Here is a 27,732-nt window from a genome sequence, read left to right on the forward strand (position 1 = left end):
GTACGAGACTGTAACGTTTGTCCGTGGTTTGTGACGCTGATGTTTGGCCGTTGCCTGCAGGACACAAATCGTTCGGATTGATTAGCCAAACCGAACTCGAACGCTGCTTCACAATGACAATAGAGACTGCTTTTAGACGCGGGCGTAAATCGTTTGATTCAAGCAGCGAATGCGCAACCGATCAGCATGATGACGCATCCTTGTTGTGGAGAGCTGAAACGGCAGCAATTCGCGGAAGGACTTCCACGCACTGGTCAAAGTCGGACCATTGGCGACCGTCGGCGCAGCAGAACACCATGGCCTTTCACGAGAGTGATCTCCACTGGTCACAGTCAGATTCACGCGCATCTGAAGGCACGCTAGTAGCTGCCTGGCAGCGGCCAGGCGATGATAGGAGTAGTCCCGACTGTTGCGAGATCGATTTGCAACCGCGACGCCGGCGATGGCAGCAGCATCATCTTCATCCTCGAGCCCGCCTGTGGGGTCGCATCATCCAGTTTAAATTAGTGCTAGTGTTATCGGTAGTGTCAGTATTTAGCGGTATCTATTCCGTGGTTCACTGTGATGAGAATGTAACGATCAGTGCTAGTGGTAGCAGCACCGGTGAGGAGCTATGGGATGGGCTTTATGCGGGTGGAGCAGGCGATGAAGCGGTGGTGGCTAGTGCAAACGATATCGAGGATACCCAAGATGGGTTGTTACACTTCACACATCACTGGGCGGTGCACATACCGGACGGCGATCAGCAGGATCTAGCAGATCGGGTTGCTGCCGAACACGGATTCATCAACCGTGGCAAGGTAAGTTATATGGTTGAGGTTTTTATAGGCATATAAAAAACAAAATTCGACCGTTATTCTTGCAAGCAATGCACAATTAGGTAAGCCATCTAAAGTATCCTCAATATTGAGACAGAAAGCGCAATTCTGCCGAATGATTTCTCAGACACATTCTGCATCACTGCATCTAAGTTAGATTGCGTTCTTTTTTTGAATCAAAGCTATTTTCACACGATTGAGATCAAATGGGGTGAATTCGTGATAGAACCAAGTCAAGTCAATAAACATCTATCCGTCCAATCTATTGCCGGTTGTCGCTCGTTAAAGTTTCTCCGTTTGCGCTCATGTAAGTTATCCTGTACCACCTAAACAAGAACGTGGTCTTAAAACACACCAGCTCAGGGGCAAAGTTCTGACCAATTACCACAAATTCGACCGCGTACCGACTGCCGTGTACGTGAATTACTCATTACTTCACCGAGCAATCGCAATCCACGCTCTGCATTGGGTTACGATCGAAGTTAGTGCAGCAAAATGCTGCCCCGGTCGGTGTTTAACCGTGGACGATGTTTCAACCACAGCTCGCCGTACCATGAGCTGCTGGGTTCCGGTGAAATGGTATGGGATGGTTGCGGATTAGAATCAGTCACCCCTATTTTTTGCCACCAGCGCAAACAAATTCAAGCACACACGCGCCGCACAAACACACCTACATAAACCGTGCTCTTCCCGGCAACGCCTAGCATTGTATAATTATTATCCTCCGGAGGGGCATAAATCCTTTCATCGTTTCCAACCCCACCGGGAGCGCTGCCCCACAATCGGCCGTCCGTGTGGTGTGATTGTGAATATTTTGCCGAGGTCCTGTTGTCGTTTGTGTGTGTGTGTGTGAGTGCACATGTACCGGATACTGTATCCCCCCGTGCGTTAGGGGAAAAGCGGGCGAGTGCTGTGAATAAAGCTTTTCCGGTTCTGTTCCGTGCGGGTCGTTGCCGTGGATAACCTACCGAATCCGGTGCCCTCGCTCGCGCCAGGATTGTTTTGTGTGCCTTGACACAAAATGGCACCCGGGGATGGCGTGCAGTTGACGGCTGCCATTTAACCAGCGCCGCGGCTCTGCTTGGGGTTTATTGCAGTTATTGTAATAACTTCATACAAATGAACCAATGAGGGGTTCCGTCGAGCAAGCGGGTTTAGTAGGGTTCGGTCGGTCGGTCGGTCAAAATCCGGAAGGTCCCAAACGCGAGAGGAGTCTGCACGAGAGGGGTTCCAAATATATTGGAAACGGTAGAGAACGGTCGAGTTTTGTTCCATCGGGGGCCATTGTTGTGTAGAGGACTTTAATTTACTTCCTGCCCTCGAGAGCGAGATGCACTGATAACGCGGCTGGAAAACCGGTGAAACTATTCGAGCAGTTATTAGGCCGCGCGCTGGGGAGTATTTCCGCCAGCTCAAAACCAGCTTCCACCCACACGACAGTGCTCTCCAACCCTCTCCGGGGTTCGTTTTGATCCGGTGGGAGCAGTTCCGGTGCAGCGGTAGCGCACTAAGGAACGTCCCGACAAAAATCCACGCGGGACGACGAAACCGTTGTCTGGTTCAAGGTTTTTCTTCGCTTTTTCATTCTAACACCCGTTGGCGTGGCTCGCGTGCATCTTTCTCCGGTGCTGACTGGCCTGGAGTTGGCCAACCGGTCGTGCTCGCCGTTATAAATAGGCGTTCCATAGCCCATTAAACTAATTGCTTTGCATACGCCGATAAACCAGCCTTACCGACTATTGCGGTACCGATGAGGGTGTTTTGGTGCGTCCACAGCACTCTTCTCCGGATGGTTTGAGTGGCTAATGCGAATTGTGGCGTGGAAAAAGGGCCCCCTTTACCAGAGCGCCCCGATTCGAGGGAACCGCGGCGTGACTCTAAATTGTCGCGCAATTCGAAATCATTGGCATCTGCGCGAGGCGTACTTAATGCAATGTAATTTGATAATCACACTAATTAGCAGTCATACGCGCACGGTAAAGCGTCCGCGTGGATTACGCCGATGCCGCTCGATCGAACCGCTGCACCCCGGCTGAGCTGGGCGTGGTAGATATGGTGATAATTATTAGCAACTATGTGCGAGAATGAGTGGATTGTAGCGTGCCCGTTGACCGTTGACTAACTGGGCGGTGGGATTATCGCATGCTTTGGTGCGCCTATCTATGGTGCAACGACAGGCCTTAATTGAATATTTGCTTTTTACAATGATGCGAGTTGAAGATGTAATGCGTTTGGTTGTTCGAGCTCAGTTATGATTTGTCGTTTGTTTAATCTTCGCATCTTCATAAGCTTGCGACTAAACCTACGTGGGCAGATATGTTTTGTTTTACGAGCTGTGAATCGAGGCGACCCTCTATCATCGGGTGTTTATCAGTCGTTTTCACAAACATTATTTAGCTGTTGCAAATCCTGCGGTGGTACGGTTTTTCGTGTGCACATTTTTTACGGTTGCTTGCACAATGCGCAATTGACGGCAAGCCAAACCTGGTGCGGTGCATTCGAAGAACGCAGAACTTCCCAGTGACAAGATAGATTTGCAGGAACCGGAAGTATTTTATCGGACTCGCCCGTTACGGTTGTAAACCGAAACTTTCTTCCATCGGCGTCTGAGTAGGAACGGCGTACTCACAGAACCTGGCGGTAGTCGTTTGGATTTGACGAACCGGGACATAAAATGACTCGATACTGATAAGCCGAGTGGCGGCAGCAAGGCGCAAAGGATGGTTCATGCTTCATTTGCTATCGAGCCTGTAAATCTTCATTTATCCACCGGTACAGTTCATTAGACGAGCGACAAAACGAGTAAATGATAATGACGGCGATGTCGATGATGCAAAATGTCTTCTCTTTGCGATTCGGAGCAAAATCTTCCTTTCTCTCTTTCTTTCGGTGCTTCGCCGCCTTAGCAGGATTTTAATGGACATTATTATTCAACCATTTTCCGCGCAAAATCTGCTACACGGCGCTTAGATGTTGATGCTAGAAAATGTTCAAAAGCGAATGAAATGCGCGTTTAGGGCTGGCGTTTTCATTCTTCTCTGTACAACTGCGGTAGTCTCATCAACTTATCATTCGTAACTCCAGCCCTGTTACGGGACATTTCAATCGTTATCGGGCCGCGGTAAAAGCCGGCTTCAAATCATCACCCTAAAGTTCGTCCTTCAGCGCGTGCTAGCGTGGGTGAGAAGTTTTCGACAATACGAAGAACAAATTCTGTTACAATGGTTGGCATAATAAGTGCGATACGGTTGGTTATGCTTTCTTTTCTGTGGTCAGTGCTTTTTTATTTGTTTTACTCCGGTCCGACGGACCTGCCCCAAGGAAAACCTTAATTACGGAGGCACAGTTTGGGAAACTTTTTTTTTAATCATTTTTGTTGAGCCTACGAAAGCCGAGACCGACAACCGACGACCGCAAGCGTACTTAGTTTGGGTTTGGAGAAAGAGATTTTTTATTCTTATTGTTTGATTGTTGTTGCAGAGGTTTCTAACTACTCAAGGGCTTTCCGAAAAGTTTTGTCGCATTTAATTTGTGCTACTTTTCATTAAAAAAAAAAGAAAATACTAGGTCAATTAAAAAAATCTATTTTTACATCAGTTATCTTAGAGAGCTTTACTCCTTGGTTTAGTAAAAACACACATAATTTTTATTTTATGTTAAAGATTTTTCATTCACAAACGTGTAAATAGAATAATAAAACTGAATCAAATATTATGCTTAAAAAGTTCTTACAAATATATGAATCGGATACAGCTTGCTTGGTAAATTTCATGCTTAGGCTTTGTTATATTATTTAAGAGTAACTTTGACCTCAAATCGAGCGTTTGTTTGCGCTGGCTAGCAAAATATGCGAATAAAGTTTCAGATCCACATCGCAAATTACAGCCGACGACCGGGATCGGGTAAACGTAGCGGATGGTAACGAAGTTTGTAGCTTTTCAAATGTCTTTCTATCCAAAGCGTTTTCAGCTTTGGTTAGATTCCTTGATGCCCAATCTGCTCAAGTTGTCATGACTTTACCGAACGAGATTTTCCTTCAAATCCAATAATCAACGCTTATTATTTCGCTTTAGTTCTGGTTTCAATGGGCTGAAAGGACGGTAGAAAAGTTTTGGCACTTCGTGAGCCAATTTCATCGTTGTGTAGTATTGCAAAACATTTGACTTTGTGGAGGCGATTTTTTTTATGTTTTTGCATACAGCACAGTGCAATACTATAATTTTGAAATGTTGCAATCTTTTGAATAAGATTTTTTTGGTTAATGACATATTTGATCTTTATATTAGAGAGTTGTCAAAAAATGTTTCAAAACTTTTCGCTTACTTGCGAACTACGAAACCACTATTACAAAAATAATCATTTACTTATTAGAAATTTGTCTTTCGACAAATCCTATAATATATCTATAATCTAGCAAGGATCAAATGGAATCGAGTGCCCGGAAAGCGTTGTTTGGTCGGCTGTTGCTAACCATTATTGATAGTCAGAATAAAACATAAACCGTCCTTTCGTTTAGGGAACATCTTTCTCACTTGTCCCGGTAAAGCACGATGGAGTACGGCCACAGTAATTAACATTTTAATTAAACAGGTTCCAGAAACCGACGGAGCACAATGGGTAAATTGTGTTCCGTTTCCGATGATCATGTTAATTTTTTTATCTTTTTTTTGTTCGGTTCACCTCAAACTTGCGTTTATTATCAGAGTGTGAACGTGTATCTCCCTGGGTGTGCAGTGTTGCATCACTCCGGGAATGGGTGTGTCTACAAGCAAAGCTCACAGGTGGCGCCGTATAGCAGGTCTGAGGATGGATGGCCGGAAGTGTAGTTGCATGCGTTGTTCCAGCTGCACCACTTCATTTCTGTGGGCACATTTCATTCGCTCCCATTATACACTCGCTTTCTACGGCACTTTATCTTCTACCGAAAACATATGCTGAAGTGTGGTTGAACAATTGAGTTAGTCGAAATAAGAAAAAAAAGGTGTAATGAATTCATCGCAGCTATGGAGTGTTCCGATTTTTACTGATTTTTCATTCCTGTTAAAGGATTCATACCCGTTTGTCTAGGATGGGTATAATTATCTTATCATGCTCAGCAATTATCCAATATGATGGAACCAATTAAGAGCACACAATATCGGAATTCAACTACACTATTGAAATTATCTTACCCTCTATTGCATTTGTTTTTGATGTTTTATAAAAATGATTTGCCTATATAATGTTTTGGATATTTTTTATTTGATCAGCTCTATAGATTGTAGCTGGCATGCACGATGTTTCAATTCAAACGGACAAACGCAGTCAATATAAGATGAGAGTTTGTTTTCCATTTGCCTTTTCTTTTTTTTTGCTAATTACAGCCGCTGTTTCTCTTTAATCTAAAAGGCGCGGTCAAGGATGAACTGCTAATCCTCCGCTGGAACTCGCTCTTTGTTCGTCTGTAAAAGTTGTTGCCTGATGTTACTCAAGAAGTAAAGAAAAAATCTCAAAACACCATGCCGCGCTAAAAAAGTCAAATTTTGGTTGAATGTTTTCGAAAAGTTTTGGGATAACGGCGTACTTTTCCGTACGCAGCTGCCTCAAGACAGTTATTCTAAATATGCTTTAAATTATACGGTAGGGCGGGTGCGTGAGTTTGATGGTACGCCGGTGGTTGGTATAATATCGGGTTTAAAGTAAAAACTTTTACAACAGGCTCGTGACCTCTTTGCTAATGCGCTTACAATTCTTTCATTTATTTTTAATTTAACGACATTTCTCCTTTTTTCCATTACAGAAATATTTTTTTCTGATTTTTTATATGCAGATATAGCGAGAGGTAATATGATCATAAATCCCATATAAAAGAATCCGATTCCAAGTGATGCTTTCAGTTCGCATTTATAGTTCGCGCTGTTTTCATTTCGAGCAAGTGAAATTGATATAAATATGGACGGTAATTGGTGACCGCAGGGATTTAAAAATTTCCCCCATCCCTTATGCTCCGCAAACGTGGTCAAACGATTCGATGAAAATAAAATGGATTATGCAAAAAAAAAAAATACAATGAATATGGTTGCTCTCACGAGCGCCGTCTCCGCCCTTTCGTCCGGATACACCATGATCGATTGCTCCAGTTAAGTGTTCCAAATGGTCACGCTCAGAAACATGGCAGCTGTTCATTTTTTGTTTTATCTGTACCCTGGGCACCATTCTTCGTCCCATCGGATACTAAAAACGAGAGAACGTGAAAGAGAACAAAATTTTTTTTACACAGGTTCTGTTTATTTATTGACTCATCTGCAGGTTTATGAAATCGGCCCTGACGGTCCGAGAGCCTATGAGCAATATTTGGACATAAAACATATCCTGTGTTCATAACGGTGCGCAGTTTTATATTAATCAGCTGTTTATTATACCGAAACAAATCTTCGTGTTTCATTTTTTCTATTAAAACAATTTAACTTAACAATTTAACAAAATTGGACCAAAAATAGCAACATAAACATGTCGTTAAAAATATCAGCACCCTGGATCGTAACAAGTTGGCGTTTGCTTGAGTTAAAGTAGTTGGGTGGTATTCAATTAATTATAATACCCATCAATCTGCTAAAATACTCAAGATGTAAGCTGCAATCATCATGTTCTAATTGGTTCCATTAACTCATTCGTCGTAGTCAAATGGCTAGGGGGATGGTCTTTCGTCAACCAAACCACCGCTAATCAACCGAAGTATGTTTTTACCGACGCTAGCAAAGGTTTCATGGAATGGCAATGCAAAAATCCAACCAAATCATGTCAAGGTGTTACCTGTTGCAATATTTTCGCCAGAATCAAAATTTTCCCAACTTTCAAACCCGTGCGAAACGCTATGTGCGTGAGCATTTCTGTTGTATGTGTGGGCCTGTCGGTAAACTAAACTATTTCATGTCCGTCGGTAATTTATCAAGCGGGAAAAGTGTATCCTTCTCAACATGCCACTGTCGTATTAGCGTCGGGTTGGTAGGCACCATGCGATGAGGATGGGTGTTTCTAATTTTTTTTCCTATTTGTTTTTCGATGCCTTTCACCCTTCAATCACCGGCTAAGTCATAATGCTCCCTACGGGGGTAACATTAGCCGGCAACATGCAACATGTGGCTCGTTGCTTCAACTTCTATTTGCAAACCGTTCACCTCACTCAACGCCACTCTCGTAAGCTGCTTTACCTGAGTCCTGCAGTTCTCGGCTCCAGGATATTGATGTAGCACGGGTTGAATTTAATGTTTCCCACTTCACCTCAGTTTTGTCGTTGTTCATTGAGTGTATCGAATTTCGTACAGGAGAAAGGAAAAGCACGCGTCGTTTCGGTCGTCAGTTGCGTGAGTTTGAGGTGAAGGTGAGCTTTGAAGGTCGCAAAATAATTATGATAGCAGTTTATCGCTAACTCTACGTTGCTGGACATGGTAGACTAATGTTATATATTTGTAATTCAATTATTCTTTGTATATTGCCACATAGTACATGCATAATCATACACATGCGATATGTATTTTTGAATTAAAATCAATTCTCTATCACGAAAAGGGTACTATTGGCTACATCTTGTGCTGTTTATCTTCGCTATATTGCTATAAGCCATAACGAAAGAAAAGACGTTCGTGCCGCTATAGAAAGCGTGCGAAAAATAGTCACAGTTTTAGGATATTAATTACCATTACAAACCCATTGACGATCAACAGAAGGGCGGAATGTGTAAATGAGATTTGTAATGCCATATTTATTCTTCCAGCACCGAAGGTACGGTAAGAGCGCTTGCGATTGAGTGCTGTAAATAAATCGCCCGTTTACGGCATATACTCTTACCAACGTCACTGTTTGGGTGGAAATAAACTTGATCTCTAGCTTCAGTTGGCGGTGCTTGCGGGAAAATTTACACTTATCCGATTGTGCCTCTCAGTGCTTCTGAACATGGGTGAGCCGCGCGTGAAGAACTGAAATCTAAATCCCTTCGCTATTAATGAAGCAAAACGAATTGCCCTTAAGCAATCGGTCGTAGTCGTATCTTGTATCTTCTTCTCGGTGGCTGTTTGTTCAGTTGAATCGAACGCTAGATGTAAATAGCAAGTTGAAACATTTCGACCACACCCTTTCGTATTCGTAATTTTTATAATTTCAATGCGTAAGACATTTTGTGCATCTCCAGACGCGTATTTTCATGCGCTGGGGTTTTCACACGTCCATCCTTCAACACTCGTTGGTAAAGTATATTGTAAACATTCTCTGAGAGTATGAAAAATCGCTGCTCAAAATAGCGAGCTCTGACTTGAGGTTCAAGGTTTACATATGCTACGCGTAGATTTAATCTTTTGTTTGATAGATCTTATGTTAACCATGATAAAAATAAAACAAATTTTATTATAAAAGGTATAAAATTTATCTATACTTTAAAACTATTAAAGATTACTTTCTTGCAAAGTTTCAAGAAGTTCCAAACCAAAAACATATGCACTAAATGCACTCATTCGGCGACGAATGAAGTGTATAGGTGCAATCGGTGCCGATTGATTTACACACGAAAAAAAAAACTCCCTTGACTACCACGGTCAGCGAGTGTGAAGTGATTGTCAATTACATAGAATTGAAATCAATTAATCGTTCCCCGTAGAGCATCAGTCTTTTTTTTGCTTAATCAATCAAAAAGCCACTTGAACGGTGTGGATGACAACTAACCAAAATGCTGCGCCATTTCCTTCGTTGTGCAGCGTCGCATCCCATTGTAGCCATCTTTTCACTGTTCTTGGTGCTCTTCCTGCCAGGGAAACAGAGGTAAAATATTGCGTTACTCAACTAGAAGCAAAGCAAAGGTTGAGTAGAGGTGCTAGTAGTCTGTATTCCGAATTAGTTTGTAGGATCCATTTGTTTGGAATGCTGTTTGATGTGTGTGATGACGAGTGACGGATGAATTCGCACTTCGATTCCACCGCATCGCTGACCCATCTGCCCGAAACCCTGCCGGAAATGTCGCACCGAACGAAATGAATCACACAAATTAATATTCATTGGCAACCCGTCCGCAAAACGTCCAATTTCTCGCCCGATTGATGCCGTGGTGGACGGAATTTGTAAGCATACCGTTTTATGCATTCGCATGCCCAAAATGTTTCGTGCTCGCTTGACAGCGTCCCGAGGTCACCAAGGTTAAGATGAAGTGTTGTACAACACCCAGCTTAAGACTGACTGACTAAAAGGACCCTTTACCCTTCTATTCGCGTTTACTGTGGGTGCACAGTGCAAAGCAGGTTGCCTTTGACTGGCAGCAGGTTAAGCGTCGGCGGATGCTTTTTGGCACATAAATATTCAACACTCATAAATCAACAGCTTCTACGGATACATCACGTTGAAGGCGTACTAGTGCTTAGCATAATTATCTACACCGTAATGTTTCGTAAACTATGTCAAAATACAGTAAAGTGATAAAACACGATGTTTGAATAAATGTTGGAAAATATGGTTATCTGGTTTTGTAAAGTAAATTGTGTTTTGATTCAAATCAATTGTGTTTTGATTTGAAATGCAATTTAATATTGTGCTATTGTGTAGTTTAATTATTGTCACGTGCAATAACATTAGATTTTGAAAAATACGAAAATGTGAGCTATTATATTATATATACTATACATAAAAATTGTGTATGTAGTGAACTATAATTGTTGATATGTTCAAATTTATTACCATATATGTATGTTTGTTTACAATTTATTGTGTTATCAATAGTTTCATTAGTTCAACAATGAAGCTATAGTAATTCAGTGAATTTAATCACAGAAACAACTATCTATTCTTTAAGCTTGAAATTTGTCTTATATTAACGAAACGATATGAGAAATGGCGCTCGCACCAATGAAAATCAATCTGCACGTACACGGAGTAGGCCAATAGCTGGCAGCATGTTGCCAGATTTATTTGATTCCGTTTCCTGTTACTTCTCTTCGTGATGGCAGACTTCCACTAATGAAAAGTTCTAGAAGCGAAACGTGGTGCGAACACGTTTGATGAGTAATTGGTTGTATCGTGCTAGTAACGAATCGACCGGAATCAATCGTATTTCTGCTCTCAAGCCGGATGTAGAATAGTCCTGTTGGAGCGAAGAAATCTACCTGCCATCAAGGTTTTATGGTAGAAATGTAGTTAGGAACGGAAGCTCCCAACCTTCGCTAGTTCGTTGGGGGGTACTAGTCACGCCAAATACTATACACGCGAGAACGCTGCTCTTTAATGTGAATTAAATAACTCATACATTCTATAAAAAAATTCATTGCACCAGTTTTCGAAAAGAATTGCAATGAAACTGTTAACTTTTGTTTCAAACGCGCTTTAATTGACACCGGGCGCCTCCATGCGTTATTAATGATTATGTTTGTTAGAAAAACATTCGACATTTTTATCAAATTGAATATTATTTTTATTCATTTTTTTAATTTTAAATGATTAAATGTGTTGTTGTTAGATGTTGTCAAATAACACACACAGCCTGATTAAAAGAATGCGTGGAAACAAAGAACATGTTACCCATTAAAGGGAACAGCGCATTGGATTTAAATTGATGTACCACGCAATGCTATCGTGTGCCACGCCAATTGATGCTTTGGTAGCAGTCGCTAGCATCAGAACGCGAAGAAATTAAAAGAAGCATAAGCACAACGAATCTTCTGCAACCCAACGACAGTGCACTGAAAGCAACGCTACGGAATCGTGCGTAGAATAGTAAATCATCGTTTTGAAAACGGAGATGAACGGCCGTCGTTAGGATGGTTCATCATGATGAATGGGAGCCAAAGGTTCGTTTGTAAGGGCTGCTACTGCTCAGCACCGGGAAACATGTGCGCGATCATCGTTTCAAGAGGCAGAGAATTTAATTTATAGACATTTTTTCTTCATATCGCAATTGAACAGCGGTCCTATGCCAGCTGATTTTTACAAGAGCAAGCGTTATTTGACCATCGCGTACGTGTATGGATGAAAACGACGTACACATCGTGCATGCAAACAATCTGACATGATTTAGATGCTTGGCCGCTGCACTTACTGTTGAGCAAGTTTGGCTGCATTATGCACTGATCTGTTACACAGTATGTGTATCATATGCCGAATTTGGTTATTTATGGGATATTAAAATTGATCATTTGTCATCGATTTAGCAAAACTAAATTGCGACATGCTGAGTACAGTTGCATAAGCTAGGAATATGGAAAATTTTGGCTACTTCAATGGCCACTGTTTTTTTTAATACATCTATTTCGTTTATTTGAAGCTTGAACCGACTTCTCGGAGCTGTTGAATTTACCGACATTTGCAACGAAGGACTTAAAAAAATAACATAAAATTTCTCCATGAATAAACACCAGGCCGTGTAGTTATGGCTTTTTATATTATATCGCTTGTAGCCTTGCTAAACACGAGTAAAGGAAATATTGTTATTTCAAATTGAAACTTTGCAGCGAAGTTAATAGTGTACGAACGTACTCTAAACCCATTGTATCAAATTATCAACAGAACCCCGAGGAGGGGCTCGTTATGGTTCGTTTAGGAAGTATTCTCCAAGGGTTTTTTCATTACTTTGTTTGATATTGTTTGCTTTAAATGTTGTCTTAAAATCAAGTAGATGGTTTTGTTTTTTTTTTAATATGGTAATATAAGTGCATTTTTCCTGTTAGAACTGATCATATTGATGATGATGATGATTATGGAGAGATTAATAATTGTTAAAACCACATTTTTCAAAAATAGACATATTTCTGTGTACATGAGCATGTACAAGGACTCAAATCATAAATATTATCATGAATTTCAAAAACAAATTCATTTAAATCATCTGCAATTTTTTGTTTGATAGATTTCTTGCAATAGGTTTCTCTTTTTGAAGTCAAACAAATATGTTTGTTGTAGTTCATTCTTTTGCACCTCAGCATATTATATACCGCTTACTAACTCGATAGACGAGTTCTGGGTAACAACCGTTATCGCAAACTTATTCATGGTATAACAGAATTACGCAGTCTTTCGCCACTCGGCACCACTTAGAGAGACCGTACTAATTGACAGTTTTCGTTGTGTTCCGTTTGCTCTCTTTGCAGGTGAGTCGCGTCAAAAAACATTCAAATCATCTAGCCGAGAAATACCCACTCTCGGAAGAAGTCACTCCTTCCATCCCACGGACGCTGTGCGTGATAGTACCCTAGTTTTACACTCCAAGACAAACGTGAGCCATTAGTTAGAATACTCTTTTGAACGGACCGAAGCAGACGGCATGCCTGCAGAATTGAGCTGCTGGTGTCTTCTTTACCATGGCACTGGGTGCTTTCTAACATCGGTGCTAATTAGATTGTTTACCGCTCAGTAGCAGTCGAGCTTAGCATAAGAAAGTTTTTCGTGTACCGTTCCCTAATAGGGCCACTTCTTACACTTCTTGTCCATGGGTTAAGCAGTCGAACGACTAGGAAGCTGGTGAAATCGTATTCATATTTTTCCTACCCTACGCAGGTCTGTTATTCAATTGATGCAATTGGTCTTAACCTGGACTGGATTAAAATGGTACCCCTTAGAATCGAAATGACACGAGTCCCGTATCATTATTGAAAAGACTTCAAAGGGCTTGTGTGTTTTCCGAACCAACTGGACGAAAAATTAAACATATTTTTGATTTCGTTTATACAAATATAGCTGCTAGATGCTATACTGTTTGAGATGTGCAAAAGAGCATGTTCTAGAAACTCTAACAAATCAATTACCCCTCGAGGCTATTCAAGAGCCACTGTTCAACATCAACCATTGAGTGGTGAAGTTTTCCCTCTGCAATTTTGAGCCCTTTTTCAAAACGGTCCCTTGGAGCAAAATTTGAAGCTTACCGTGGGAGATGGGTATCAATTTTCGAGTAATCAGCTTACGGTCATTTATGAGTTGATGCCAGCACACGTTGTGTGTTTTTCCTCATTGGGAATAACCGGGTGCGCTTCGGGCCAAATGTGGCGATGCATATAAGTTGGCCCCGCCTAGCGGTGAACTGAGAGTGTCCCTAAATAAACGAGACGGTTTAAACTTTACTGGGTCCGCCGCAGGTCACACGAACACGAATACCACGGCTCCTAGGCATTTTGAATTGAGACATTAAATGTGCTTTAGTGCACCTCTATCTTTTCCGCAGGCAAAGGACACAAGCGAGGCTCGCACTCTAGATAGCGCTTTACAGCTGATAAATTAATAAACTTTGCAGAGTGCGCACATGTTGCTGAAGGGTTGTCGCTACCATCTTGCTCGTGTGTGGCGTTGGCCAAGCTTACGGTATGATTTAATGGCTGTTATCTTGTGCTTGGGTAAATAATTATGCGGTGCTGCTCTATATCTGCATTGCTTCAATGCAAGAGGTAAATTTTGGTTGCCATTGGTTTGGGAGGCCTGTAAGTAATGTGCGCATTTGAGCAATGAACCGTACCGAAAACGGTTTCAGCACACATAATTTATATTATCTTTCTAAATTAAAATAAAATAATCGCATTTTCAATATAATGTCATCAAGTTGCTTGTACTTTAGATATAAGATATATACTTAATATTGCGCAAATGACAAACAAATTGACATCGCATCCAATCTTCCTAGCGATAGCTCATCATTGAAAATCACTCAACTAATGGGTATCAAGCCAATTTACTTGCGTAAATTAGACCAATCAAGATGTTGCTGTTTCTAACGATACGAGTTTCGTGTGGTGTATTGGTATCGGAAAATTTCTAAAACTCTTAATCACCGGAAATGTTGCTTTCACAACGGTATCATCGAGAGTGACATTTCGCCCAGCGAACCTTCCTCAAATGGTATGTTTCTTTCGGGGACACCATTCGAACGCTTAATTATGATTGATGGCTTATCGATCGAGTGTCGATAGTGTTTGATGGTTGCGACATCGCATCTACGCACATACTCACACAGAATGAGCACGGGTCGCTTTTAGCACGGAAGCCGGAGTCGGTAATTGGCACGAGTGTGGAATATTTTCGTATCTGCATTCCTGCGGTCGCATTTCCACCGAACGAGCTATGATGCATGAACGCACAACAGAGCGTTGCGAACGAAGCCATTTTATCTCGCATTACGACTACTACCTGGCTTGTCGTCAGAGGGTGGCTAATTAGAGGCTCATTATCAGAGACTAATGAGCTTTCCATTTGAGAACGCGTAAGCGATTGGCTAGAGAATTATGCGCTTTTCAAAGGTCTGCACTCTTTACAGAGCTGACTCCCTGCATGTGAGACATAATGTTGGATGTATTTTTCTCTTTCAATTGTAAGATCAATATATAACTAGCATAGGATTATCTTGCAATTATCTCTGCGATTTCTTACAATCGTAAATATTTCAATATCCTTCACGTCTAGTTGCTCGAAGCGATAAATACTGTTTTATTTTTATTCTACAGTCACCATTGCAACATCTAATGCACACAGAAACGGAAATAAATTCATAAATAAGCATTCCATAAACACTGGATGTAGAAATGGGCTTAATTCGAGCGAAACTAATTTATTAATCCTCGATCCATTAATACTTCTCCTGCTTCACTACTTCAGAGAAATTTCTAATGGTTCTAATGGTTTACCATGGCCGGCATTGATGTGCGAACGCGAGGCACTCGCAAAAACTCATCGTCCGCGTTAGCAGGATAATTTAGCAGTGTCGAAGAAAAGCTCGCGCAAGCATGCCGTTGCCGTAGGTGGTTGGGAATTCAACCCTACGACCCATGCTGGTGGAGAAACGCTGGTTGTTTACTTTAAGAAAATTAATTATCAAGGAGGATGAACGATGTAATTCACCCACGAGAGTGAAAGAGAGAAAGAAAGGGAGTGAAACAGCAAAAATCATTTTGTTTGTCGTTTAGGCATGGGGGAAAATATTAGCAGGCAATTAAAAATCTCAGCATTCCATTAATATGGATGCTTGAATAGGTTTCAACGTAAAGAAACGGATGTAATTTAAGATGATATTGAATTGTGCCATTTCGCAAGGCAATGGTGTGTTTGGCTGTTTAATCTGGCGATATTCATTAGCGTACGCATGAAACACTATAACAGGTGAAAATTTTCAAATTGAATTATGCTTGTAAATTTTTTTTTTGCCACATGTATTACCTAGGGTATTTCCATATTGTACGGAACTTCGATAGCCATGTTCGAGAATTTCATCATCCGAACTACGTTTTACAATGTTCATTCAGCACTTTGGTGCAGAATCGAACATCGTGTATGAACAACGTGCCGTTTAAACCATGTTTCATTTCTGTTACGCAATGGCGTACTTCTTTTGGATGAAACTTCCGCGGATCGAACGTAAGCTACAAATGGCTGTCTGGCAGCACGCGTACGGAGTTGTGGCAACAATGTTCTACGTGCTCGACATGCCATCGTCATTTTCGCCCTTTTGCACCACGAAATTTCACATGCGTGAGCGGTTCAATAACGTCGATGACGACATTGCTGGCCTTTCGGAAGCTGGTTGTTGCTGAAAGCTAATGAAACTGTGGAAAACGTTTCAGGGCTGGTTCGCGACGAATGCGTTGCCTGTTCCGATCCCCAAAAGTTGAAGTAGTGAGGCATCATGGGCACACCACAAAGCGGCACTACGGCACCGCAGTTTGAATTTCTGATACCGATTCTAAGTCTTCATAGGCTGCAATTGAGTCAGCCGTGTACAGGCGCGTTGTGTACGGCGTGTTCAGCGACCATGCAACCGGATCAATGTTAACGCTATGTCGTACGAAGCAGGAATGATGAAACGATCGTACCATAAAGCGTTTCTTTTGACGATACCTCTGAAACGACGGACCGATTCAATTTTCATGCCAGTGGACATTTTAATCTTGCTGTAGCAGAGTGGCTACACTTTAGATCAGTCAATTCAATTATGCTACTGTTGGTTGCGTCTCACAATAACGAAGTGCAACTGATTAAAGTATTTTTCAGTACTTGAAAAATGAAAAGAATCTTCTGTAAAATGTGTTTTTTAATACATGTTGCCCTAAATTATAGGAGCTTATATAATGTATAGAAAAACTAAAATATATTCACTCTCTAGCAAAGCAAAATTTGAAGTACAAAAATAAATAAGTAAAAAAAGTTTTAATACTAGTTTCAGCACAATGAGCTAATGTATGTAGCTCAACATGATCCGTATATTATTAGGCTATATTGAGATATGAATATTACCTAATATATCGTTAAAGATCGGATAAGAAAACGAATGAATGATTCATTTTTGGATTATGGAACTTGATGATTTCGTTACCACCATGCTCGAATTTACATCATACTTTATCCATTACGGATATGTATATCAAGTGTTGCTCCAAACATACGCCGTGTTGGTATGCTATCACCATATATGCGTACGTTACGAACGTTTTTCGTTATTTTGTGGCATTCTTTCTGGTATGTCTGATCCTTTTTTAGATGTCTCAGAAGCTGGCCGGAGATACATATAAATATCGGGATTACAGTTCCACTCCAACGCCTTCCACGGTATGCCGAAAAACGCACGAAGCAATTGCTTGCCCGAAAACGATGTATCCAATCTCGCGTTTACTAGATGTAGCGTTGTAGCGATGGCAAAAAGGGTCGGTGATAGGCAACATCTTGCAGATGATAGCTGGAGGAAGTAAATGGAAACCGTATCGTTCCTTCTTTGATAAATTATTTCCCAATATGTCCAGTGTGTTGTTCAAACCCTAGAAGAAGAAACGATCCGTCTGCCGATCCGTGCGACCACGAAGGTTTTTTAGAATTTGCGCATTTTATGCGAACATTCTTTGTCCCGAAAAATTCACTCTTTTACGTGCTGCATTACCTACCGCGCGCTGATCGACGTTCAATCAACATCTGTTCAATTTTTCATGCTCCAGGCGAGAATGCGCAGAAAATTCATCCAGGTTTATGAGACAGCAATGTTTACATTTTCCTATTTTATTATCTCGATGTATGAAAAATTCTTCCCAGACGTGTGAGGGGTTAGATTTTTGCCCTCCCTTTTGATCACCGACTCGTTTATCCCCTATAACACATGTTTTAGCCGATGCTTATCATTCCTAGGAATGCCAATGGCGGTCAGGAGGAGACCTTTGAAGAAACCGGATGAGCGAACGAAGTTAACGTGCCGCACATTTGAAATCGATGTTTCCTTACAATTAAAAAAATTCTGTATCTTATGGACATGTTTCGAATATGTTTTCTATCATCGCAACATTACACAACATGTCCACAGCGTCCCACACTTGCGCCAGATGAATGGCACGTTACACGATGCAAGCAAAACCAAGCATACCAAGGGATGCACGTAAATAGCGCTCCCTTCTAGAGAAGTGGCGTGAATTTCGATAATTGCGAATAAATTCCATCTGGCGTCATGGATCTGGCTTCTGAAGTTGGAAGGTAAAATGATTGCTGACATTTTTCCCGCTTGCTGGCTATTCATTCAATTTTCATTGTCAAGAAAATCCCCTATTTCTTGCACATTCACGAGGGTGTAAAATGTGTTTCCCTAACAACAGTACACTCCGGCAGTCGTAGCGCACCCTCCAATATTCTAGATTCTTGGAGCAGCATTAAAAATTTGTTCATATATCATGTTGGTGTCAGAAAGTCTACTATATTTTCTATATTTATTTGAACAAGATATTATAGCTTTAATAGTAATAACTGCGTTTCGGCGAATGTGTAGGGCCGATTCTTGCTTTCCTGTCAGTCTTTGCCTTATATGTTTTCTTTCTTTGCAATACTCGTATGTTCATTTCTGCTATTCTTTAAGGGTTTCTACTTGAACTCTAACTTCCACTACTCTCCTGGACGGATTGGTTGATTAAATCTAGCAACAGAGAGATAAGGCCGAGGATGTTTCGCGCGTAGACCCATTCCCAATCGGAGAATGCCCGATTGGTTATCCCTTATGTTTTCTGTAATATATTTATTGTTTTTCCCGCTCTATCTCCTCTGGGTATCATTTATTTTGGAAAAGCCTTGATTATGGGTCACAACAACCCTCGCGACGTTGGTTGATAGGCGCTTGTCGATGGGCAACGGATACCCAGTTTATCCATGTTTGTTTTCCGTCACCCAACCGAACAAAAGCCCAAGGCCGTCGAAAAAGAGCCAAGTTTGCTATCGGAAATCGAAACCGGAGTTCCGAAACGCGTTTTCCCCACGAGGCTACTTCCGTGTGAATAAAGCGAAAAAATAAAATAAAATAACATGTATAAAGGGTGTCCCGTTTGGAATATTTCACACGATGCTGTGGGTTGGCACAAGATATTTTCAATCAGCCCTTGTCTCGATGGCACTGTTTAGAACATGAATTTTTGGATGCTTTCGTGTTTTTGTTTTTGCATAAAATTGTTTGTATGTGAGGAAATAAAATCATGTGCTGAGTTCAAACACTTCTGATAAATAATTCGAGTACGTTGTATTTTTGGAAGAGTGTGTACAAAATTTTGTTAGTATCTTTTTTGATACTGAATATTTCACAACTAGCCTTTCAATTACACCAAGAATCATTAGTGGTTAAAATAGCTCGAGGATACAAGCTTTCGTGGCGAAGTCATAAAACAACTTGATTCCGAGCTTGAGTGTCATGCATTCAAGAACAGTTATGGTATGCTTAGGTACAGTTAGATTGGATAACGTATTGCTACCTCGAATTCCTTTGTGATACATTTTGGGGCTAACTTGTACTCGTTGCTAGATATGAGTAAGCCGAATGTGGAAATGAAATCTGACAGTGGCAAAAAACAAATGCCCCATCGGGGTTGGCGTGTTTATAGTCATCTTATCAACGTACTCGCAGCAGCTTGGCGACGGCTCCAAAATTTGGCAGCGCAGGACTGGAACTAATTTTCACACAAATGACCACTTTTCTGACTGACCTCGACAAACTTTCGCTCGCCTAGGGTGAGGAGCTCGTACATGAATTCACAAATATGTGTAATAAATGACGTTACCAATGGCGACAACAACCCGCCGCTCACCAGGAAAAAGACAGGCTGTGCAGTGCCCAAACGAAAACGGTCATCTGGTACAGTGCTAAGCAAGCGACGACGGGCATCAAATTCAACGAACAGTAAACATAGCAAAATTGTATAAAGTTGTTTGTCTGGGTGACATTGCTGGCATTCTGGAACCATCTCGTCTATCCGTCCGGTCTGGGCGTGGCCTATGGGCATCTAGGTCCAAACAGGAACGGTCCATCGAATGGTCGGCTACCGCCACTGGCGAAAGAAAAATGATGGCAACGAAATTTACATACCAATGCACTTTGGCGCGCTCTAGATGTCTGTTAGAATTGCTCTCTGCAAGATGGAATGTTTGTCCGCGGCTAAGCTTGAACCCCTTACAGAACGTAACATCCTACACTTTTTCGGTGATCCTTGGCCGCTTTAGTTGCGCCCTTGGGCAGCAAAAGGCAAAGGAATTGACTGGAATGCTCGGTGAGAAGAAATTTGAGCTTTCCAATTTGACGTCTGGTTAGCTACGGGGATCTATTTAGATTGTCAGTTTTCCATTTACGAAACGGAAACGTTTTGATGCGTCCGGTGTGCGCTTTTTGCATATAATCCTTGTGATCTTTTCAAGTTGAAGAATATTCTATTATACGTTTACATTCAATATTGGCCACGTTGGGCTGGCTGGCGTAATTTCCGGTTGTTTCATACTTGACAGCTGTCACAAAATTATGTTGCAATGTATTTCAGCAAATCCGAATTGGTTTGCACTCGGAACTAGACAAACATACGAGTTGTATCGTAGATTGGGAAACTGTATCTAACCACTCTGCCTAGCTTTGTACGTCGCTATCGTGTCTCTGATTATTTATAACTATTCAGCTCATGTTGTATATAAAACTGTTTTGTACAAGTAGATTTCTAAAACAATTGATGTATCGAGTTAAAGTTGATGTTATTTAGGCTACTCTTCACACTTTCAATCTACCAGTGAGCGTGTACATGAGTGGCACAAATTCTCTCCCCGATCCGGGATGCGTGTATTAGAAAATCATTTCGAAGTCGTCAGAAAGGAGATATGTTATGTTTTCGCAGCAGCCTTCATGCTTCACTTTTTACACGTCAAAACTATGGAAGCTCTAGGACTGAGTGAACGTGACGCGTGGCAAATGGATTGAAAATACTGTTGATTCTTGGGCGCCCTAAGACCAAAGTTCCTCCGACTCACGTTTCCTTTCACCATGACACTTGCTTCAATATCTGTTGATAGAAAAATTGAAAAATAAACTGCTGATGGGAGGACGGAGACACGGGCTGGATCGATCCTGAATCACATCGCTGAACAAACTCGACGTTGACGTCTTTGCTTCCCGTTCGAGAGCAGGGCCTAGCTGCCAAAGCCTGTCAGCGTTTGGGTACGTGGCAGTGCCGCTGTCGATCACGAGAACTAAACGGATTGACATCAGAAATGATTGTACGAGCGTATGGTGTGGGTATATTGGAATCAGCTTCTAGTGACAATATTGCACGCGCAAGTGGCAACGTGCGTGTCACGCGTTGTCAACCAGTTACTTTTAGTAATATACTTTGCATTTAAAGCTAGTATCCTTATTTTTATCATTTTTTGTTCCACGTCAGCTATATAGCTGACATATGGTGATTTCATAATGCAAATTACAAATATTCACATCAATTGAAAACTGTTCGATGTAATTTACATTTCATAATTAACATTGGTATTTTTTATGCTCCTAATGCTTCATTCTTCTTCTTCTCTCTCTAAGCTTCATCATTTATTATCCTTGGTTCGCTTGGTAATAACGAAACGATGAAACCTCGTCTTAGTTGAAATCTATAGAAACCAAATAGCAGAAAGGTAACGATGCACGTTCCCCTGAGTCGAAGAATGAAAATGCGAGGGTGGACAGTCGTTTAGTTCATCTTTCCCCATAGGGAAAAGGTCGTTTTAGCATTGTGCTTCCCCTATCGTTCAACAATTGGCTATTTGCACACACGCTAGATGCCACTGAAAGCAAAAAAAGAGAGAAAAATAAGGACTGTGAGGGGAAATATAGAAAAATAAGTCGTTTTAGGGTGAAGATTCGGAGAACTTGCCATTCCGTGTCTGAAAACATTTCGCATTTCGTGCCCCATCGCCTTCGCCATCATCGTCGGAGTCGTATCCTGCTTCGTTCTGGACTCTTGCCTACACAGGTAGGGGTTGTAAGTGGTTTATTTTGTTGCTAGGAAGGGAATGAAATTATGCTTCCTCCTGAGACACGGCACACGGCATCGCAGTCGGGCGGCTAATGTGTTGCAAGTGGAGGCTAAAGAAGGGGGCACTAATATGTGATGCTGGCCTGCCTACCCGCTACGATGCGAACGTAAATCAATTGAACAGAGCTCCGGAAGGTTCTCGTTCAGACTGTAGTCGTTTATTTTTTGCTCTGCATTGCATTGAGTCGATTTTGATTTTACTTCGTTTCATGCCGCCTTTCTTTGGTGGCTGTATTATCGATCTTTGCTCGTATATTGTTTTTTATTTGTACGAGTTTATGTGGGTGGATATGTATGCGTTAAAAAGGCAGCACATTATTACGAGGATTTTTTAAAGTCCAATTCTCAGAAAACAAATCGGATTGTGCGGAATTGGAATATTTCATGGTAACAGGAAACATACAATTGTTTCGAGCTCTGCATGAAAACGAAAAAAAACTTACTTCGTCCTTCGATGGAAGGACTAGTTGAGTTTACATTTGAATTCGTCATGGAATTTACCCTCTTTGTAAACGATTTGACGAACCCTCTGTACGAACATAAAAACGCAAAACTGTAGATGCTCGTCCATGCAGTTTTCAGAATACACACCTTCGTAAACAGAAGGGTTCCGTTTTGCCATAAGCTAGTATGTGTAAGAAACCAATAACATTGAGCGATTCGTATTCGACTGATGCTAAATCAACCGTAGGGGTGATGGAAAACACACTGCAGTACAATGAGTCGTGTTGAGAAGTAGAGTATTCCGCTTGGAAGGATAATATGCTTCCAGGCTCCTTTCACCGGTGTGCAATTGCGAAGTGAGTGAAATAACTGCTTTGGACTTTTATTTGCCCACTGAAATCGATTGAGCGTATCAGTATTCTGCGAATCGATATTACATTCGAGTTTGGTTTGTTTCACTTGTTTCGAGCAAAACATGTATGCGTAGTTTCGTAATCAAACACTGCAGAGCTAATCGTAAAATGTACGATAGAATTATTTTTCCAGCAAGACCTGCTACTTTGGTATGTCGAAACGTATATTTTGTATCGGAATAGATGCTTGAGAAGTGCAATGTAATGGTTTGCATACGCGTGTGGAAATGAATATTTTTCAAGAGACGAGAGGTTTTATTCCATTCATTAATCACATCAATCTTTTCAGTACGATCCATGAAATACAATACATGCAACTGTTCGTTCTTTGAAGATTGCAGCTCAAGAAAAGAATGTAAAACAACCTTCTCTATCAGTATCGTATCTTCTTTGTGTGAAGTGTACACACTGTGCTACATATTAAATTTCCTAGTGAGCGTTTAACATCCATTCACCTACCGGCTCTCAACGAGCGACCATGGCAGTGCACTTTTCCATGCACTTGATTTACCATTACTTTCATATCCTTCAACAAAGCGTGCCAAGAGGCGATCGGAAAACCATGTCATGAAATCAGCAAGAGAGCTGAAGCTACCGATAAGCAAGGCAAAACAGGATGCATTTCTGTGACGCTTGTAAAATTGGGACACTTTAGCGTCGGATATAGCCCCACGCAAGACGGCTGACTGAGTTTCACCTTCCACGCAACATTTCCTCACAGCGGCAGCTTCTGCCTGTGCATGATTGTGCTTTTATTATTATTTTCTCTTTGTTTCCATTCAATATTTACCCTCTTCATCTCTTCCGTTGCCTGCCAGTGGAACGTCAGTAGCGCTCACTAAATGCGACATCCATCAAACGAGCGCTATGCAGCATCGGTCGGTAGCAACGGCGACGACGTTGGCTTAAGAGCCGGCTTCGGCTATGGGAAGAAGGACAATATAGCAAAGCAAGACCAAGGAGGCACCTACGATTGGGCGTAGAGAATACTCCACCGAGTGTGTGCTTCGGTGGAGATGGTCTTGTGCTGCAGGATATCTTGTCATGGTCGGAAAATCTCGCCAAACTGTGTTCCCCTGTCTCCGGTCGTTGGAACGATTTTCGCCAGCAAGCGTACCAAAATGCGTTGCCATCTTTTCGATCGCAAATTGTGAGTGGGCTGGCCGAGCGCGACATGAAAGCCATTCTCAGATCCGTTGAACGTTCTTCCGAATGTGTGTCTCAAGGAGCTTGCGCGTCTTTTGAGGAAGCAGGCGAAAAGCTCAACAACAACAACAACAACAAAAACAAAAATGATGACGCGGCGAGGGCTCAACGGAAATTGAGAGTCGGGAGTCGGGAAGAAAGACACCATCCCGCTATTTCGTTGGCCAGTTATCAAGTCGCGCGCATGTGGCCGCAGGCCACACGACAGTTTGACGTTGATGTTCTGGTATTAACTCTCCACGTAATGCCACTTGATGGCAGGGCAAGTGTACATCATCCATCTTTTTGGCAGTCCATCCTTGATGGTGGTTTCTTTTCTATATATCTTGCTTTAAAGTAACTTTAGCACTGCCAAGTTCAAGCTGTGATGATGGATGGCGAGAGAAGCCATCACTTTTATAGTTCTTTTTCTTCTGAATAATGCTATAACTTGACATGAAAATTTACTGAAAATTCTAAGTAAAAGCATTGAAAGATAGTATGTATCATTGCATCGATGTAGCACGAAATAATACTATATCCTTATGTTTTTGATTACTATACTTTCATAATTTAAATAAAACAAATTAAGCAAAACTTATAAAAAACACATAGATGCGAGACGCATTAAAGATTCATCATTAAGCGTTAGCATTCATTCAAAAAGCAGGTGCACATAGGTGAATGGTTAAATTTTCAAAAGACAGAGAACTCAAATGAAGTCTCCGCTTCTTCGAACGGTGTCTAACGATCTTTTTGTCTGAGGTTTTGAAGCCTGATGTCTGCGTATTGGATATTGAATAAGGTTGTGAATTTTCAAAAGCTAGTAGTTAACCATCATACTATAAATGTCTGGTTTTGTGCACCTTACTAATCTAGTGCTGTGATTTATTCAGCGATCTTTGTTAAAAAAAACATACCAACTGTGCGAACATTTGACATTGATGTATAATTTGCATCGTATCACTATTTTCAAATCCTGCCAACAGGAACTCTGCAGATGCGTCTGTGTGACAACATCGAATTTTCACTTTGCCGCGCCGTTATATCTTCCTAGTGGATTCCTTCTCTGGTTTCGTGGAACCACAAATTATCCTTTATCGTTCACGGTGCATAACTTCTAACAACCTCGACGCCACCCGTCAGGTCAACCATCGTATGGAAATTGTTAGCGTTCTTGGCAAGGACATACGCTAATTGTTATCCACTTGAGGTGGATTAATTACCGCAGAGAAGATCCTCAGCCTTCCGATTGTACGAGATAAAAGCAGCTTAAAGACATCGTTTACGTTCGTATACAAATCTTTTTAAACTAGGCAGTGAAGATAAATTTATTTGGTTTCTCGCCTGAACGCGCTTCGTTATTTTTAGTACGGTTGATTGGTATGCAGGAGAAAGGGGGGTTAGCCATCGAGTTTTGACTGACTATTGTAGTTATTGAAATAGTTCTTATAGATAAATCCAAAAAATCTAACAAATTCTTGTATTATTTCGTTTTAGGTAACTATCACCGCATGTCCTTATCACCAGAACCACAATAGCAAGATAAGTTCAATTCTATTTTTTTGAAGTGTATCATATTGATATTCAAATCGATATTTAAGCAGCATTTGTTTTCAATTTTGATCAATTTGAATAACAATTGAATGTTAATAATATGTGCTTCGTGGATGCACAATTTAGGTAATTCGTTAGCAGTTGCATAAAATGTGAAATTCAAATACTTGCATTAACATTAGCACTGGTTGGCTGCCTGTGCGGTAAACAGCATGACCACAATATGTGAGTATAAGGATTCGTCGTTTTATGCTGCGTGTTTGCAGATTCGTGAATCGAAAGGATTCGGCAGCTGTTTTCAGAAAATCGCTTCCAATAAAACCTGTCAGGGTGCATTTAAACAATTTTCCATACACTTACTTTTTCCTACCGGATGGTTTTGTGAGAACCGATTCTGTTTGCAGCACCATCAAACTCTAATGTATGCCCGTGGAAGCAATTTGTTTTGGGACCATGTTCTTTGTTGCGCTGTACCTTTGCCACAAACATGCATGAATCCTCTCGAAAATGTGGAGTATTGTACGAACATGTAACTGAAATGTCGATTAAAATAACCTTTTTTGTGCATTTTCATCTCAGTACTTGAATTGTGGAAATAGTTTCGCATTAAAATACGTTTAGTGTAATACACAAAGCTATGAATACTTTAAAATACAATGCTTTATTAATTATTTAAAAAAAATATTAATTTTAAATGATCGAAAGGTTTGTACGGTCTATGAAATATTTGATCATAGCCATAAACAAAATAAAACTCATTTAAAAAAATGAAAATTTATTTGCGCTAGATCCTAAATATATGTGAATCATACGCGGTATATTTGAAGCTTTATGTTTTCTTACAATACAATAACGAAGTGCTCAAGGTGATATCATAGGTCGACTATTTCATTATTCCCATGTTCCCAGCTATAGCCCATTGAGCATTTGTTCAATGGGGGTAAAAGCTATGATCGGTATCGATGATACAAGCTAGTAGCATGATAAATACTTGTTATATACCATTGACACCATTGTTCAAGCTTCTGTTCTCATTCCTAACCAAGTATAGTCAAAACGTTGCCGCATCTTCTTGATATATCTCATCAATTATCAGTTTGTTGATAACGGATCAGCTTTCCCTGTCTGGGGGTAAATGAAATGGATTACACGTTTAATACCCCTGGGCATTGCCTCAAACACATATCTGTGTTTTTTACGCAAAGTGCTCACTTCTCGATATTGCTTTTCTATTTCATCTACGTTGAACGATACCGTACCTAACCATTGTCCAGCATATCAATATTCAATCAATTCTGACGTCTTACAAATTCTTCCCTTGTGGGAAAATAATTTAGGGCACTTGTGGGCATCCATATATCTTGAAATGTGTCTATTATCTTGCATTTTTTTGTTTTTTCTTTAGCTCAAAATGCTCACTTATCGAACAGTTTGCAATACTTCTGCTAAAAAGATGTCGTTTTAAGCATGCTTTTAGCATTGCATAGCACTACTGTACCGCAAAAACGTTCTGAAATGTATGAATTCTCTTTCACATAGGTTGTTGTTAATCGTATAATTTAATTAAAAGCGTTATTGAATCATGCGCCTTCGAAGCTAACATTACACTTTTCCGCGTATGCAGCAATAACATTTCCAGTCTGGTGGTTGTTCAACGTTTAATTGAATTGTGATCGTGTATTTCACCTCTACGCTTTTCCCATACACCTGCCAATCGTTTGGAAATTTCTCGACGCTCCATTCGTGAATTACTACCCCCTTTCTCATGGCCCGCCCATCCACTGGGTGCATGCAAATTAGCTTTACGAATTTAAACGACATGCCTCGAATGGCATAATGAATTTATATTTTTTGCTAGCTTGTTATTTTTCCTGTCCGAAGAACGCTCTAGGTGTTATTTTCTCACGTGCGACACCCATTTCGGTCCACCTTTATTTCAACGATTAATGCCTTCCCAAAAACGGAATAACCTCGGCAATATGCTGCCCCGGCAAGAAAAAGCTGCCCTCGATCATTGCTAATGGCTCGTGCTGTTCGTCC

At 41.0% G+C, this 27,732-nt stretch overlaps 1 protein-coding gene across 1 annotated transcript in view; it reads left to right on the top strand.

Moving 5' to 3' along the window:
* Positions 1-296: 296 nt before the first annotated feature.
* LOC128721853 (furin-like protease 1, isoforms 1/1-X/2) overlaps positions 297-27,732 on the top strand; it is a 60,891-nt gene continuing 33,455 nt past the window's right edge. Inside the window, exon 1 of the mRNA XM_053815652.1 lies at positions 297-800. Coding sequence (XP_053671627.1) covers positions 297-800 — 504 coding nt within the window. The remainder of the gene's footprint in view (positions 801-27,732) is intronic.

The sequence above is a fragment of the Anopheles nili genome, chromosome 2 (assembly GCF_943737925.1).
Source record: "Anopheles nili chromosome 2, idAnoNiliSN_F5_01, whole genome shotgun sequence".
Taxonomy (NCBI): Eukaryota; Metazoa; Arthropoda; class Insecta; order Diptera; family Culicidae; genus Anopheles; species Anopheles nili.